Source organism: Teleopsis dalmanni, chromosome 2, assembly GCF_002237135.1.
Source record: "Teleopsis dalmanni isolate 2A chromosome 2, ASM223713v2, whole genome shotgun sequence".
Taxonomy (NCBI): Eukaryota; Metazoa; Arthropoda; class Insecta; order Diptera; family Diopsidae; genus Teleopsis; species Teleopsis dalmanni.
This window is the reverse complement of record NC_051847.1, coordinates 189,165,647-189,184,627: the sequence shown is the minus strand read 5'-3', so window position 1 is coordinate 189,184,627 and position 18,981 is coordinate 189,165,647. Positions and strand designations below refer to the sequence as shown.

Below are 18,981 nucleotides of genomic sequence, written 5' to 3'. Positions count from 1 at the left end.
TTAGTATACTGAAATTGAACTCTGTTTGTTAAGCATTGGAGAAAAGAATACTCCACAGATGTGATGATCAGTTAGTAGCTGCCTATTTTTGTTTTTTGTTTTTGTGGTGAGGAGGTGAATGCTTTATGCACCGTCAAACCGATTTTTCTCGGAATGGTGCTCCCGACTTCCTAACATGAACATGTAGTATACGAACTTCAATACCTCCTTTTCGGCGAGTCTTATTCTCCCTCGGAACCACTTTCGCATTACTTCGAGAAGGGTCTCTTTTATGTTGGCATTTCAAGCCATGTTTTGTGATTTTCGATCTGCGTCCACACCTCTATTTTTTCACAGCATTTTCATGACGTCTGCACTATTTATTATCCTAGTTTCCGGATCTCTTATTTCAACTTTTCTAATTTCTAATTTCTATTTCTAATTTCTTTTTTATAAAAATGTAGTTTCTAAATCCTTGAAAACTCTGTCAAACTAAATCTAATTACGAACAATTAAACTAACTAATTTTATGTTATAAATTTAAAACCTTTTAAGCGTTCTTTTGGCAACAAAATTATATTGAAATAAATGTATTTGGCAAAAATATAATGAAATTATAATTATTTAACTCAATTCAATTACAAAATTCAAAATTAGAAACATGCGTTTGTTAGTGCAAAAAAAATATGAAGCTCAAAAAGTGAAGAGAGCTGTATCGAATGAAATGTGTAATCTCAGCCATGCTGAACTAGTCAAAATTCCAATACTAGAAATCTCCAAATATAATGTCAAGGTTCTGGATCTACATAACAACAGCATTTCATCCATAAATGATACATTCGGTAGATTGAAAACGCTTATCAAATTGGATTTAAGCGCAAATAAACTGACTACTTTGCCATCAAGCATTGGCCAATTATTTAAACTGCGTAGTTTGACTCTTTATGATAACTGTTTAACCGACTTACCCATCAGTTTTGGAAGACTATCAAAACTTCGTTATTTGAATTTACACAATAATCCATTGTCGGAAGAATTGAAAGCAGTTACAGGGTGTTGTTTTACAAGCAAAGACTGTCAAAAATGTGCGGTGGATACAGTTCAATACTACAAACATAAAATGCGTATGGATCGAAAACGTAAACAGGGTGAGATATTGCGAAATTGGATATATATATACATAAGTATATCATACATTGTGACCGAAAAGTTTCCGGTCATAAATAAATAAAACGCAAAATTCTTAATCTTCATCAATATTTATTTATCTCCTTCAAAATATGCTCCATTAGAAGCGATACACAAATGCAACGTTTCTTCCAATCATCAAAACATTTTTTATAGGCGCTTTCCGGTATGGCTTTGAGTTCCCTCTGCGAATTCTGTTTTACGTCTTCTATGGATTCAAAACGCGTTCCTCTGAGTGGTAATTTGAGGTTGGGAAACAGGAAAAAGTCACACGGTGCAAGATCAGGTGAATACGGTGGCTGTTCGATGGTATTTATTGAATGTTTGGCCTTAAAATCGTTGATAATGTTGAACAAATTGAGGTGAATCGGAACAAGCCGGGCGTTGACACGTCGCATACACAAATTGTCCACCAAAATCAAACGAGCCATCTCACGACCGATGCCTAGCTCTCGTGCTATCTCTCTAACACTCACATGAGGATTTTTGAACACGATTTCCTTTGCCTTTTCAATGTTTTCGTCGGTGGTAGAGGTCGAAGGTCGTCCAGAACGCGGCATGTCTTCGACGGTCGTACGACAGTCCTGAAAGGCTTTGTACCACTCATAAACTTGAGTTTTCGATAAAACTGATTCCCCATAAGCCTTTTGTAGCATTCGCAACGATTCTGCACACGAAATTTCGTTCGAAAAACAAAATTTGATGCAAACTCTTTGTTCAATATTTTTTTCCATTGTTTTTTTCGCAACGCACTACTGAGGTGAACTGGTTTCAACAGCTGCCGTAAACGAACTGTCTGACAGATCGCGCTCATTTTTGGCATAGTAATTAAGGACAGTGCTGCCAAACTACATAAACTTAAAATATCGAAAAATATACAGCGCGCGAATTTTAAATGAGAACCTCCGAAAACCTTTCGGTCACAATGTATATATACATATAAACATTAAATTATTTTTATTGTGTATAATATATATTTCATAAAGTTATTATTTATTTATATGTTATATATGTAAGTAAAACAAAGATGTGTATTGTATAGAATAGCTAAGTATGTTATATTATTTTAAGTAATATACCTGAAGAAAAATATTTTGATATTCTTAACTAATTTTAAAATTTTAATAGAAATCACTGAATATTCAGAACGCACTAAAAAAGAAGAACCGACACCTTTCTTTGAAGCTGACATTGGCAGACCTATCTCTACAAAAGTCAAAAAAATGGTTCAGGACATAGAAGAACGTTTGCGTAAATAAGAGATAGAATGCACAAAGAAACAAATTTTTTTCAAATTAATGATCTACGAGAAGTAGATCAACTATCGGTGGATCATATCAAGGAAAAGATATAATGAATTTATACACATCCATTTTGGAAACTGCACTTATTCTCTCAAAATAAATCAGCAATCAAAGAACTGGTAAAATGATTAGAAGTGAAATTTTTCTTTTACTTCTTCCGGAATAAGAATAATTTTGCAATTAATCAACAGCAAAAGCAAACTCAGTAAGTATAAATGTTAAGTCCCATTCAAATATATTTTAATAATTACTATAAATTATATTCAATATATAAAAATATTCCTTGCTCTGAAGTAGTCATGAAGTAGTCACTTGATTTTAAAGTAGTACTTTAAAGTTATTTACTTAATTAAGTTTTCATAGACTGACATCTGTAACAAATTCTCGTTTAAGATACCGATGATTGTGATTATTGTTAATGTGTGTGATATTATTTTGCTATGCATCCATGACGTGTGTTGTCTACAATTCATTACAACAGTTTATCTAAGCAGTACATCTCTTTCAACTGAGGAGATCGTATGGACATCACATCATAAATATCGAAATATGTAACTCACGCGTAATACTTAATACCCCTAAGGGAAAAAATAAAGGAAAAATTATCCCTTTGAACTGAGGAAGTCATATAGTTACCACATTTTAAATATCGATATTTTTAACTCACGCCTAAAGGATAATGTATATCACTTTGAACCGAAGAAGTCAAAAGGTCACCGCATCATAAATATTGATATATTTAGCTCCCAACTATTGGATAATGCACATCACTTTGAACTGAGGAAGTCCAAGGTTACCTGAGGTCACCACATTTTAAATATCGATATATTTAGCTCAAGCCTAGAGGATCGCTTTAAACTGCTGAAATCTTATGATTATCACATCTTAGTTATTGATATATTTACTTTACGTCTAATGAATAATACACATCCATTTGAATTATGAAAGTTATATGCTCACCACATCTTGAATATTGATATACCTTTCTCACGCATTAACGGTTAATGCCACTAGAAATAAACTCCAACAGTGCCGTCACCATTCCCATCAATAGTGATATATTATAACCACTTTAAACAAATAAAGCACATATGATAAAATTAAATTGAAATGAAACATTAGTACATTTATATCTATTAAAAGCATATTATAATATATATAGTTAAAATAGTAAAACATAGTAGATTACTAAGTAAGTAAGTAAGTATTATTTCTTGCATAATACTGTGGACAATAATCTATTAATGGATGAATTATTAACCATCATTCAATATAATTTACTGAAGTATAAAATGTTAAAAACTGCAGTCATTATCATGACCTATCATCATAATTCGCCATTATGACCCCTTGCACTCTGTTTTATCTGTCAGCACAAGCTTTGCTACTTAAAGGAGATTTCTCTCAATAAATTTCCATAATTTAATTTGTTCTATTTATTTTTGATTTCACTCTCTTAAATACTAATTATTTATTAATTTATTCTCATCATTAAACGGTTTTCGACTTAAAAGGTACCATTTAACTATATGTTCAATACTAGAACTTAGTGCTTTGATTTTGTTCAGTTGAATCAGCAGAAATTGTTACTTGACTATTTCAAAAGGGGTTTAACTCCTTAAAAACTCAGTCCAAACACTAAAAGATGAAAATCAATACTGAAAAGTTCATTATAAGGACAAATAATTGCTCTTTAGTGAAACATGGTGAATATACCATTCCGATAACTACCAGGGCCTGTATTTTAGCTATGCATCATTTAGAATAGTTGGAAGATTAATGTGGAATGAACTATTCAAAAAACAAAGCTTATTTCAAAAACAAAAAAAGAATGAAAGACAGGGTACTAGGTCCAAGAACTAAATTGAGCTTTCGTTCTTAAGTTCTCTTTGACAAAGCCATTTTAGTATCAATCTGTTTATATGGAATAGAGCACTGAAGCATAACTAATAGCTCCCATGAAGAATGACTGAAACGATTTCGACACAAAATGCTTGAAATAACAACGAAGATGTCATTGTTTGGTATTAGTAAATGTGTCCATTTAGATGATCCTTATATAAAGGATTTAGTTCTGAAAAGCTTTATTTGAATATATCTTTAAACATCGAGTACCGGTATAAATCACTAGTTGTGGATCTATTGGAAGAAACGCAGGATGTTCAAGAATTGTAGAGATTACATATCTTAGAACAAAATTCAATAGATATAAAAATTTATTAAAGTGGACTAATGGAGTGGACTAAACGTTTCGTAAAGATAACTAAACATTTCACAATTAGCTTATTATTAATATAGATAAATTAATTGTAAATAAATTATTATATTTGATAATTTAATCTATTTTCTTCAAATGAATTGTTTAAGTACTCATTTCTAAAATCGTTTTTAAAATATAATGTAGTAATTGTAGTAATGTAAAAAGAAATTTTAGTTTTTTTTCCATAGATTTGAAATATCAATTAAAAATTGAAACTTTTTGACAAAAAATTAAAGTGGCAGCAAATTATTCTAAAACTAAAAGAAAGTTCAACTTTCCTTAGAAATTCAATTTTGTTAATTACTGTGAAAGTTTCATTTAGAGACCAATTGAAAATGTCAAAGATCCTTTTATGTTGTTAAAGTAAGCAAGCATACTGGATTACTAACTCAACTTGCAGTTTAGTTGAATTCAAAATTCGAATGAAATTGGCTTGTAATTAGGGTTCTTTATACTTTTTCAAACTTAAACTGGAAGCCATGCACTGTTCAGAATATTTGATTGTAGAGCAACATTGGTGAAAGTAAGAGTAGTTGACAATAAAAAATAAATAGCAAATATAAATAAAGTAATTTCCTTATGACTAACAAATAAGTTTTAAATATCGTATATATATGCTAAATTTTTAATTATATAAATATAAAACTATTAGTTAACATATAAGACTGATTATAAAATATACAGAATTTTTTAAAAATAAATCTTTCCAACCTATTATTATTATTAAAGCTTTGACGTGAAATCGCCCAACAACTGATACAACGGCCAAAAGAGTTCTATTGTTCCAATTTCACTATTGACTACACAAAACCCTTTATTACGTTATGAACAAAATCCAGAGCTAAATCTAGAGACGGCCTCTTAATCTGTTCTGGTGTTAGAAATTCCATATGAAACAAGTTTCTTCTGTGCGTTATTAAAGCTGGACAGTCACAAAGAATATGCATAGTAGTTTCCTTATCTTTAAGGTATAATCTGCATTCCGAATTACTAGATAATCGTAGTTTATGAATGTGATATTTCAGGCCCGTTATCAGGTTATCAGCTTTATTCCAGGTAATAAAACCCGTTATTAACCTTAAATAACATATTGAGAATTTAAGAATGTTTTTGTAGGATTACGGTTTCATCAGTGCTTTGCTTTATCTAAGTCCCGGAAAGTCGTCCTAGTACTCCAGCTGCATATGATTTTCCCTCTCCTTGATAATTTGTTTTGTACTAAACCAGTTCAACCCACAAAAGGGTTGAGAGTCTGTGAAAGCATTTTTTGATGCAGTTCTGTAACCCAAAACCCAGTAAAGGCTTACCTTATTTCGAGCTGTAAGTAACTGTAGAAGCTCATAACACGCAAGGAACTGTTTGGACTTAAAAATCCAAGAAGACAGAGCTTTAAGAGTAGTCTGGCTGTCAGAGTAAATAACAATTCTCGAGCCAGACAGCTTTTTGAGGATATTAAATCTTACGCGTAAGTTAATTGCGTGAATTTCAGCTTGGAAGACACTCGACCATGTGCCCGTTGCCTCCGAAATTCTGGTGTTGGATTCATGTACACCTTTCTAACTAGGATATATTATTAGGAATATAATTACATTGATTTCTCAATACAACGAAATTGAAATTGTTAAAAAGATTTGTTTCTTTTGCTTGTTAATTATTATTTTTTTTTGTGGACATCACTGCGTATGAGTAACGCATTTGCAAAATAAAAATGTTATAAAATTGCTTGCGTATGCTTAATTCAAAATATTTAAAGTATTTCCTTTACTCACTGAATTACTCTCGAATGATTTTCTTCACTTTCATAAATTTTTTGATAGGTCTTTTCTTTTTACACTCCGAAACATACAAATACATAATTTATCGCTCGAGTGATTTCCAATTTCTGTAAGGATATCCTTTGTTAAAAAGATTATGCATATAAATTAATAGAAATTTAGAGTATGTTTTTGACTTATGTTTATATTGATATGTAGGTTATGAAAAATTTATGGAAAAATTAAATAAAATAATTTTTTGATTTAATTTAAAAATTCATAACAAAAACTTCTATATGCCTACTGAAGTGTGTAAGCCACGTAAATACTATGGGAGGAGGGGGGTTCAATTAAACAAACCGTATTAAAATTTCATCAAGCAATTTCATATCAACAAACTAATCTTTCAAACTAATATTCAATAAAATTTAATCATACCACATTTATGATACAATTTTAATTAATATAAAGAAATATGAAGAAAATATATAAATTAAAATATTTTAATTTAATCAGATATACATAATTTCCACTACACTAAATACTTTTATTATTACTCAAAATTAATCAATTTACATGAAATATAATTCCATAAAAATAGCTTACAAATATTAATAATAAATATAATTGAAATTGTATTTTTTAAAATTAATTATATGTAATTGGATTTCATATTAATTATGTTTGCATAAAGAAAAATAATTTTATTATGAGCTCTTTGTAAAAATGATTTTATCATTATATATTCTTCTTTGTTCCGATTTATATTTCATAGCAACTGTTTTAATTATTCGTATTTCATATCCATTATTCATTATTTTATTGAATTTAATTTTGCTTCCGTTTTTAATGTATTTAATGTGAGATAATTTATACTTTGTATACGTTTTATTTGCATGTAAAAATTTATATGTGAGATGAATATTCTTTTTATTTGTATTCATATTTCATATTTCTATTAATTAATTCACTTTATTATTATGACTTTTTCTTCTTTGTTATTTTTTTAAAGGAGGAAAATAGTAAAAAATTTAACCAAAACAGCAAAAGCATGTGTTCCTGTGACTTATCTTAAGTTTTTTAACTTTAACATATAATAAGAATTTAATCTTTGCTGTAAATGGTATGTCATATTGTATAGAAGTTTACTTAAGCTTATCACTGTACCTGTCCCTGTCCCTGCCCAAACGAAACGGAAATAGATTTTTAAATGGAAACACTCATATGTAGAAAAAAAATGTTTTTAGAAATACTTATAATACCCTACGCACTGGGATGAGAGGGTAATATGACATTTAAAATTATACTTTTAACATGATATTTGTATTTGTAATTTGTTTATAATCTAATACCACTGATGTAGCTGGTGTAAAAAGTGATCTCTCATGTTCTATAAAAATTTATTAGTGCTCTTAGTAATTATATCTTCTCTATAATAACTACAAAGAAAATTTTTTTACACCTTTAAACACCACACTTTTTAAAGACTGACTTCTATCTGCTAATATCATAGTACTTCAATATTTGATTCATCATAGTACGAGTACTACGATAATACGAACAAATTCATAGTTATGTACTCACATATAATTATTTAAAACCCTTAATTAAGTAGAAGAAGCCTCAAATAGATTTAATGAGAATTAAAGGATTGTTTGCTTCAATCGTTATTAGTTGGTTGGATTTAGTGGCAGCAGAGCTAGCGCATAGACGCCGCTTTAATACCACAAGCGTAGTTATAAAAATCTCAGTTTTGATAAAGAAAATTAAATGATTGAAAATCCATGTTTAGAATGTTCGTCAGGCTTCGGAGTTCTATAGTAGAAAGTCGTGGTTTTGCAAGACCTTAACATATGTCCAGAAACAGAAAGTGATCATCTATTCTTCTTTCTTTATCTTTGCAACTATTACATTTTTGGTTGTAAGGTACACCCAAATTGTTTCAAATTTTGATACTTCTGTCTTGACTCATGGCTTTATAATTTATTCTCATCATTAAACGGTTTTCGACTTAAAAGGTACCATTTAACTATATGTTCAATACTAGAACTTAGTGCTTTGATTTTGTTCAGTTGAATCAGCAGAAATTGTTACTTGACTATTTCAAAAGGGGTTTAACTCCTTAAAAACTCAGTCCAAACACTAAAAGATGAAAATCAATACTGAAAAGTTCATTATAAGGACAAATAATTGCTCTTTAGTGAAACATGGTGAATATACCATTCCGATAACTACCAGGGCCTGTATTTTAGCTATGCATCATTTAGAATAGTTGGAAGATTAATGTGGAATGAACTATTCAAAAAACAAAGCTTATTTCAAAAACAAAAAAAGAATGAAAGACAGGGTACTAGGTCCAAGAACTAAATTGAGCTTTCGTTCTTAAGTTCTCTTTGACAAAGCCATTTTAGTATCAATCTGTTTATATGGAATAGAGCACTGAAGCATAACTAATAGCTCCCATGAAGAATGACTGAAACGATTTCGACACAAAATGCTTGAAATAACAACGAAGATGTCATTGTTTGGTATTAGTAAATGTGTCCATTTAGATGATCCTTATATAAAGGATTTAGTTCTGAAAAGCTTTATTTGAATATATCTTTAAACATCGAGTACCGGTATAAATCACTAGTTGTGGATCTATTGGAAGAAACGCAGGATGTTCAAGAATTGTAGAGATTACATATCTTAGAACAAAATTCAATAGATATAAAAATTTATTAAAGTGGACTAATGGAGTGGACTAAACGTTTCGTAAAGATAACTAAACATTTCACAATTAGCTTATTATTAATATAGATAAATTAATTGTAAATAAATTATTATATTTGATAATTTAATCTATTTTCTTCAAATGAATTGTTTAAGTACTCATTTCTAAAATCGTTTTTAAAATATAATGTAGTAATTGTAGTAATGTAAAAAGAAATTTTAGTTTTTTTTCCATAGATTTGAAATATCAATTAAAAATTGAAACTTTTTGACAAAAAATTAAAGTGGCAGCAAATTATTCTAAAACTAAAAGAAAGTTCAACTTTCCTTAGAAATTCAATTTTGTTAATTACTGTGAAAGTTTCATTTAGAGACCAATTGAAAATGTCAAAATCAAAATGTCGTTTTTAATGTATTTAATGTGAGATAATTTATACTTTGTATACGTTTTATTTGCATGTAAAAATTTATATGTGAGATGAATATTCTTTTTATTTGTATTCATATTTCATATTTCTATTAATTAATTCACTTTATTATTATGACTTTTTCTTCTTTGTTATTTTTTTAAAGGAGGAAAATAGTAAAAAATTTAACCAAAACAGCAAAAGCATGTGTTCCTGTGACTTATCTTAAGTTTTTTAACTTTAACATATAATAAGAATTTAATCTTTGCTGTAAATGGTATGTCATATTGTATAGAAGTTTACTTAAGCTTATCACTGTACCTGTCCCTGTCCCTGCCCAAACGAAACGGAAATAGATTTTTAAATGGAAACACTCATATGTAGAAAAAAAATGTTTTTAGAAATACTTATAATACCCTACGCACTGGGATGAGAGGGTAATATGACATTTAAAATTATACTTTTAACATGATATTTGTATTTGTAATTTGTTTATAATCTAATACCACTGATGTAGCTGGTGTAAAAAGTGATCTCTCATGTTCTATAAAAATTTATTAGTGCTCTTAGTAATTATATCTTCTCTATAATAACTACAAAGAAAATTTTTTTACACCTTTAAACACCACACTTTTTAAAGACTGACTTCTATCTGCTAATATCATAGTACTTCAATATTTGATTCATCATAGTACGAGTACTACGATAATACGAACAAATTCATAGTTATGTACTCACATATAATTATTTAAAACCCTTAATTAAGTAGAAGAAGCCTCAAATAGATTTAATGAGAATTAAAGGATTGTTTGCTTCAATCGTTATTAGTTGGTTGGATTTAGTGGCAGCAGAGCTAGCGCATAGACGCCGCTTTAATACCACAAGCGTAGTTATAAAAATCTCAGTTTTGATAAAGAAAATTAAATGATTGAAAATCCATGTTTAGAATGTTCGTCAGGCTTCGGAGTTCTATAGTAGAAAGTCGTGGTTTTGCAAGACCTTAACATATGTCCAGAAACAGAAAGTGATCATCTATTCTTCTTTCTTTATCTTTGCAACTATTACATTTTTGGTTGTAAGGTACACCCAAATTGTTTCAAATTTTGATACTTCTGTCTTGACTCATGGCTTTTGGAAATCTTCACGATATCTGGAGGTCAAATAAACTCATTACAAACGAAAATATATGTTTATAATACATGGGAGAAGTCTATACAAATGTATGGATCTGAGACCTGGCTAGCTAACTCCCCAATAGCGCGAAAGCTACATAGTTTTCGAATAGATGGTTAAAAAATATTCTGAGAATCTGATGGTCAAGAATTATCTCAAACGGCAATCCGTTACAACATGATGTTGCAGAAAGTATCAACACACAAATTAGAAGGCGAAAATATTCCTGGCTGGGCCAAGCGCTAAGAAAACTATATGACGAAATATGTTACGCTGCTCTGGAATTAAACCAGCAGGGCAGCAAAAGACGTGGCAGATCCAAGATAACATGAGACGCACCATCTCTAATGAAACCGGCAAATTTTTTAACGAACTACGAAACTTAGCGTTAAACAAACAGAGTTGGAGATTTCGTGTTGTTGATGGAATACGATTAATAAATATTAATACAGCTCTAGTCAACGGGTTTTTCGTTCTCTATAAATGGTAACTTAACCATAAAAGTCGCCTTTAGAAAAGAAGTATATAATAAATTCTGCTCTACTAATTATGTTACTTATGCATGAAATTTTCTGAGATCAAACTACTATTTCCATCCTTCAAGACTGCATTCATATAAAATAGACATTCCTGTTCTATTCGTTTTGACTTCCATGCCCTACATTCTGCTCGTAGAGAACCGGTTTAGACGAATTTTCAAATTTCATTGTTTCGAAAGAACAGATAAAATATTGGGTGAATTTGATTAGGGGATTTTCAATAAAAAAAAATATTGAAAGATGTTTCTTATCAACAAGTTATATGACATCCGTCTTCCAAAGGTCTCGAGTAGTTTTTCTAACAACATCTGAACTTGTCGTTGGTATTAAAAACTTACAAAACATTATATTTTTTTTAATACAATCTACCCAAATTTATTATTATTTATTATTTGGATATAAAGATATTTATTATCCTTTAGGTTCATTGATTTAACAGAAATGTATAACATTCAAAATTATAAGTCGGAACCTGGTATAAATAGTGTGTATAAGGGATTGAAGCTCTGGTTAAACCATAACAAATTATTTTTTTTATTATTATTTACTTATTTTATTATTTTTTCCACTTTTGCAAATATGAAATATATTTTATAATAACCAACATTACATATAAATGGAATTTCTGTAAAAATTTTAAAAGGTTGATGACTTTTGAAATTCTTTACAGTTTGTGGTCATATTTGTCAGGATATTGATTGGTCTTAAGTGTGTGTACAAAAGCCCAAAAATGTTTTTGTTACTATTTTTGGTACATTTTTATTATGAATTTTGGTAGAGAATACTTTTAAAAAATTCAAAAATATAAACAATGAAATGAACATAATGTGGACTTATTCAAAGTATGTTTATTTATATTTATTTCTTTTATTATTTTCGAAACGTGTAGAAAATATTTAATATTAATAGATTTCACCTTTTTATGCATTATTATACTTATGTATTATTATACTTAAAATAGAACATATTTTGCAGAACTTTAGCAAATACTTAAATGAATACACAAATAGAATTTAATATCAAACATATGAATACGTGAAGTATTGAAATAACTAGATTTAGATATAAGGAAGTTAAAAATAAATTTTTGAGTTTTATTGAAACCCTTATATATTTTATATATACACAGGAGATGTGTTAATTGTTGGTTATAGAAGACCTACATATGTTAATATTTTCATTAAAATACAGAGGTTGTATGTTTACTTCTGGTTGCTTTGGATGTTCATCAACAGCTTAGGTTAGGTAAAGTTGGAGTGATAGAATTGCATATCCAAACTCACTTACAAATAACGGGCCATGGTGATTCCAAAAATAAAATTTTGTTAATACGCAAGACCAAGTTTATCACCAAAACAGGTATAACGAACATCCTAGTTTGCTCATAACAACGTCGCTAAAAATGGACACAACTTCCATATTTAAGAACAAGTAAATCAAGCTGACAAGTCTAAAAACTTGGATAAGTCACTTATTTTGAAGTATTACAGATCAGTGAGAAAGGTGCTCCCAAGATATTACGTCCACTATTCAATGATGGGCACTCACACATAAGGTAAAACATAGTATCATTATCATTTATAGCTAAAATAAAAGGCATTATAAGCAAAACCAAGTATTATTGCAAGTCTTATACTGAACTATACTGTTTTGTTTTAGCTAAAGTAGCTAACTGTTACGCTTTATGGGGAAGTTAGACCAAGTAAGTCATGAAGCTTTAGAAGAAGGCTTTTGTTTTAGTTATTGGTAGATATTTTCCTTTGATTGCCAACTTAATCGAATGAAATCAGATACCAATGTCCGAGTAAAGTATTTTAGAGAGAAGCAGCAAGTTCATCAGCACTACAATTGCATGAGATATCCTTATGTTCAGGTATTCACAGAAGTTGAACTCAGACAAGCTAAGCCAAAGCGTTCAGACCAATCTGGCATCTCGACTTATTAAGGATGAAGTTAAAATTCTTACTAAAGATTTGAATGCAGTTTGGTTTTCGTTAAAGTTTGAGATATTTATATCGAGAAATTTGTTGTTCACCTTTATTTACTCACCAACTATTACAGATAAATACTGTATAATAAATTCTACTTACTTCTGCTTGAAAGACCTACTTTTGTAGAGAATATGTGCTTGTCAACTAAAGACTGACTACAGAACTGCTCGTTTCCAGTAGTGTCGCTATCATGAGTTCACTAAGTAAGAGTACAAGATAAGAAACCTATAAACGAGTTTCTAAAATAATCATAGGACTTAATGACCATATAGGCTATTGTTTATCTATTGTATCATTATATTGGTATAGTGTAGAACTTTACATAAATAAATGTTATTTACTTTATGGGTTCTCCGGCTACAAATACAGTATTAATACTGTAGTACTGGTAATAAATCACCGCTTTTAGTGAGAGTATGTGATATATGACGCATAATATGATTCATATATCTTTTAAAAATGTTTTTGTGATGCTTATAATAAATTAATGTTTCTATGGCAAGAATATAATTAAAGAATTTGAACACGTTTTAATTGTTCTATTAAAAATAACTTGTTATGCCATTTTTGGTACTCTGATGCCTTTAATTGAAATAATTGCTTAATTGTGGTTTAAATGAAATTTAATCTAAAGCTTGTTACCTATAAATATCTACAATCTATTTAAACCACAATTCAACCATCGAAATCTGAGCTGGAGAATAATCACACTGCGTGTGGTAAAATCCTAAGCAATATTAAATACTAAAATTATTTGCTTTGCTTTAATTTTGCACTATAAATACAATATCTCTTTAAATAAAATTACGAAATTACAGTATTTAAGAGTATTTAATACCAATTATTAATAATATTAGTAAAATATTAAACAATATTTTTAAAAGGAACTTTGAAGTATTCCAATAATAGAAAAACAATGGCAGGATAAGGTGCTTCAAGGAATATTATACTAAGGTCCTTTAATGACTGTTACGCCAAAAAAGGAAGAAGAAAAAACAACAATGAAAATGTTTCAAGCTCTATAGTGAAAAGGTAATAAGCTTCTTAGCTAAACAATTATATTTGACTGAAATGCTTCCAGTGGACCTACCAACCTTCTCAACCTACCAGTAAATTTGAAATTTTAATTACGTACAATCCCTGAAGCATGTTTACCTGTTTTGAAAATATTTGATTTTTTTTCAAAAATTTTGTGCAGTCAAAAAGTTTTTGATGACAAACATTCTCAACGCAAATTAATTGACATGACGAAATTAATATAAAGACATTTTCCTAAGCTTATGCTGAATGGATTAATTTTTAGATAATTAAGTAATGGTGAAATTAAGGTAGTTTTTATTTTTTGATAAGAATATTATAATAGTGTATAGAAGTTGAAAGTTTAAAAGTTGAAAGTTTCATTTAAGTAGAATTTTTGTAAGTCTGTCTCAAATTTTAGTAAAGTAAATGCTGTGTATAACTTAATTGTCTTCGTCACTGTCCAAAACAAATACACAAAAATAAATTCGAAGGAGCTGAGCTTCTAAAGTGAAAACCGATGACTATCAAAAGTGTAAATTGCTTGGATAGACAATTTTGCTGCTGATAACTATTTTTTTGACGCTGTGAAGGACCACATATTTCTTAGCAATGCTTTTTATAATAACAACACGAGAATATATCATCAATTCCAATAGATGCTAATATGAGTCGAGTACGCAACTTGGCAAAGAGCTTGCTCTCAATCCATATAAATTAAAACTCTATAAGTTACTAGTGTTATCTGTATACATATATGTATACTGAAGAATAAGAATGGTTCGGATATATAATTTATTTTATTTTATTTAATAAATACTGCACCCAAAAGATTTATTAGCCTCATTAGCATTTCCACGACATTGATATTGCTTAGCACATGAACATATATCACCTAAGGACTTTAAAAAAATTATTCCAGCAAAAAAGTCGTATGATAATGACAATTGGAGAGAAAAGACATAGCGAATGACCGAGTTTTGCCTGGTAATCGCATATGGAGTCTCAGTTATTGTGTCTTTTTAGGAATGTATGGCGTAGTCGTCAAGATTAGTCATGTCAGACTCAGTCTGCTACTGGTGGCCATATGGACACTGTTGTGTAAACCACAATTTTCGTTAATAGACAGTTTGGACTGCTTTTTACGTCCTATTTTGTTATTCCTATGTTTGTAATTGCTGCTGATATCCGCAACTTATTTAAATTGCATCTTACTATTGAGCACCCTACCAGGTAACATCTAAACTGATATAGGAGTGCACTGACAAGCTGAACATACTCAGCTTGAACAATCAGATGCACTTAATATGGTTTCCGGGACATGCTGGCATCCAAGGCAATAAAATGGCAGATAAACTTGCAAGAAAAGGTGCGACTTCAAGAATTATAGGCCAAGAAGCATTCTGTGGTCTAGGCAAAGGAACTCTATCCATTTATATGAACGGAGCAGAGGAAAGAAATAGAACTCTATTGGGAAAGGCTACCACGAATATTACAATCTAAAATGATTTTAGAGACTTACAACCTAAAACATTCAAAAAATAACTGAAGAATTATTGCGGAATTATTGACCAATCACTGTAGATTGAATAATCAGCTAACGAAGTTAGGAATTCAATCCAACTCAGACTGCAGATACTGTAGAGAAGAGAGAGAAACTGCATATCATGTGCACAAGCGAAAGAAATACCTAGGAGGTAATTTCATGGATCATAAGGATCCAAGACTAGAAAAGTTAGGGTCTATACTGTCTTTCATTAAAAAAATCGGACTTGAAGAAACACTGTAATCCGACTAAGGAGCACAATAAAGCTTTTAGGTCGCCGTGCACGATTATTTTCAATAATAGTAATACTCTTCAGCACCAGCTTTGTATGGTTAGATAATTATTTAGAAAACGTAAGTCATATCAATCTGACCAGTTTCGTGTATATAAATTTTTATGTATGGAGAATCTTGGCTTTGGTCGAAACATTGTTCCAATTTGTTTTTAAAAAAATTTATATCTTAAGCACAATCAATAAATATTTAATATAACAAAATTCTTTAAGTGACTTTTGTAGTATAAAAATATCGCTGTGTATAAATTAGGTCTGTTAGGTTAATCAGCTCTTTGTTACGTTAATAAAATATGTTAAGTAATAAAAACGTATTTATTTCATTAATATATTCATAAGCAATGAAATGTCTAAAGAAGTTGAAAATGACTATAAGCGAAATTTTGATAGTAGGATTAAAGTCAGTTCTTATCAAATACCAACCACACGTATTCCGAAACTCATTTAAAGGATTATGCTAACTTAAACCTTTGAGTATATGTTTCTACTTCTCTATGTGAAAATGGTACAAGTTTACAACTAAAATGTTATCATCTTTAATTCATGCCTTCACAATCCCGTGTAGTGAACGGCAGTTGAAGTAATTCATTCACATGTATTTAACTAATTTATGCAGTGTCGCTTTTATTTTTACGACTTCCTTTAATAAGCCAAATTATTAGCATTTTCTCTAACGAAACTGTCACGTTCTGTACATAGTCTAACCACTTCTATTACACTGAGTTAACCTTTAAAGCCAAATTGCCATTAGAATAATTTATGCAGGCTAACTTGAAAAATGAAATAATTTGAATTTCATATGAGTTGCTTGTTCTTCGAAAGATTGCCATATGAGTATGTATATATGAGACATTTTTATCGTACTCATTTGTCAGTATCATATGAAGTGTAGGATTCAACTACATAAAAGGAATCAAATACTTTAACTTTTTCCACAAAATCTCAAATTATGTTTAAGATTGACAAGCATTTCTGATTACTCGATTGTTCACAAGTATTAAGTTTCATATTTGAATTCACTCCGATATCTGTTATTGTCCCAGATAACAAATTAATCTCAACTTCCATTGAAATTCTTTTTCTTTTATGGTTTTTCGTGAAAAATATTCTGATTTTCATTTTTGATTTTTTTTGATTTTGACTACTAGAAAGCAGCAAAAATTTAAAATTTCCATTTTATGTGGAAGAAGGAAAATGACGAAATATTGTATTTGTCATGACTTAAAGTTTCGTAAGTCCAAAGGATTTGAATACGACTATTGTTTTAATATTTCTTTGGAAAAACATTTGGAAACATTCAGTAATAAAACTGTAGAAGAAATTTGCCTGAAGAAATTTACGTATCTCAAAATCCTGATGAATATTTCCAATTTCATTTTGATTTTCCATTTTCATTTTCAAATGCTGTTAACATTTCATCAGAAATAATAAATCAGTAAAATATTGTTTCCTAATAATTTGCCAGTTTATACTTTGACTATCAACAATCCAATCTAGATGAGGTGTAACATTTCATATCAATTTTAATTTAAAAATTTCTTTGAAAAATTTCTGCAGTTAACATGTTCTTTTATTTATCAATTTAAGCAGAAAATAATAGTAAACAAAAGTAAATTGCATGTTTCGTTCTAGAATTTAAAATACCAAACAATAATTATTATTAGGCTGACATGCTTTGTTCAGTCGAGTAATATAACCAGGGATAATATACTATAAAACACATTTTCAGTAAATTTTTCGAAGAATTTCCAATTGAATTCAATCCATGAATTAATTTTCAGTATTAAACTTACGATACAACATGAAATAATATTAACATTTCATAATAAAATATAAATAAAATATAAATTTTTTTTGATTACTTATCGTATCTTTCATGCAAACACTAGCTTAAGAGTGTACATATCGATATAATCACCAAGATAAAATCAATGTAGCAATTCACTTACTTGAAATTCATAGGTAGATTCGTATATATATAAATGAACAATGATGCAATCAAATTGGAAATACATTCTGCTTACAACAACCTTGCACCATCGTTAACAATAATAAAATATTGGAAAGCTGAATTTAAACGTGGTCGTACGAGTTTTTTTGATGAAGATCGTCCGGATTGTCCACAAGAGGTTCCAACTGAAAAAACATTGAAAAAATCCACAATATTTTGTTGGATGATCCAAAAATTAAATTCCGTGAGATAGCAGAGATGACAAACATATTAAATACTACAGACATATCATATCATATCATATCATCTTTGAGTATGAAACAGCTTTCGGCAAGATGGGTGCCGCATTTGCATTGTTTGGAAATGTTTATACACAATTTAGCTGATCGTGAGATTCGAGTAGTGACAATAATGATGATATATATTTGTATATCACATAAATGTTTACTTAATCCTTTAACTCCTACTATTGAAGTATTATACGACTGTCTTACAGGAGTACAGAGCATGAAGTTAGCAATGACAAATATAAGGTAAGTAGATTGCTTTTTCGACTATAAGAATACAAAAATAAAGATAGAAGATGATACAAAAACATATATCTATAAATATTCTTTTTTATATTTTATGAGTTCTTACTTATTTAAATTTAATCAAATTTTGTCAGTAAAGCAGTGAATAACTCAACTTCTTAACAGATATAACCATCAATAGACAGCCATTTTATGAATATCAATTTTTCTTTGGAATTTACATTGTACAAGGTCACGTGATTGAAATGTTGCCAACAATGGTTTTTGAATTCACAAATGCAAATCTGATTGACTATTCCATTTGAGCCAATTTGGAGAGCAAGGTGAAGACT

At 29.4% G+C, this 18,981-nt stretch overlaps 1 protein-coding gene across 1 annotated transcript; it reads left to right on the top strand.

The window, feature by feature from the left end:
- The first annotated feature begins 602 nt into the window (after nucleotides 1–602).
- On the top strand, nucleotides 603–3,576 carry LOC119679924 (leucine-rich repeat-containing protein 59-like). Its single transcript, XM_038092518.1, has 3 exons — nucleotides 603–1,127; nucleotides 2,296–2,676; nucleotides 2,865–3,576. The coding sequence occupies exons 1-2, from the start codon at nucleotides 641–643 to the stop codon at nucleotides 2,424–2,426; spliced, it is 618 nt and encodes a 205-aa protein (XP_037948446.1). The 5' UTR covers nucleotides 603–640; the 3' UTR covers nucleotides 2,427–2,676; nucleotides 2,865–3,576.
- Nucleotides 3,577–18,981: the final 15,405 nt, after the last annotated feature.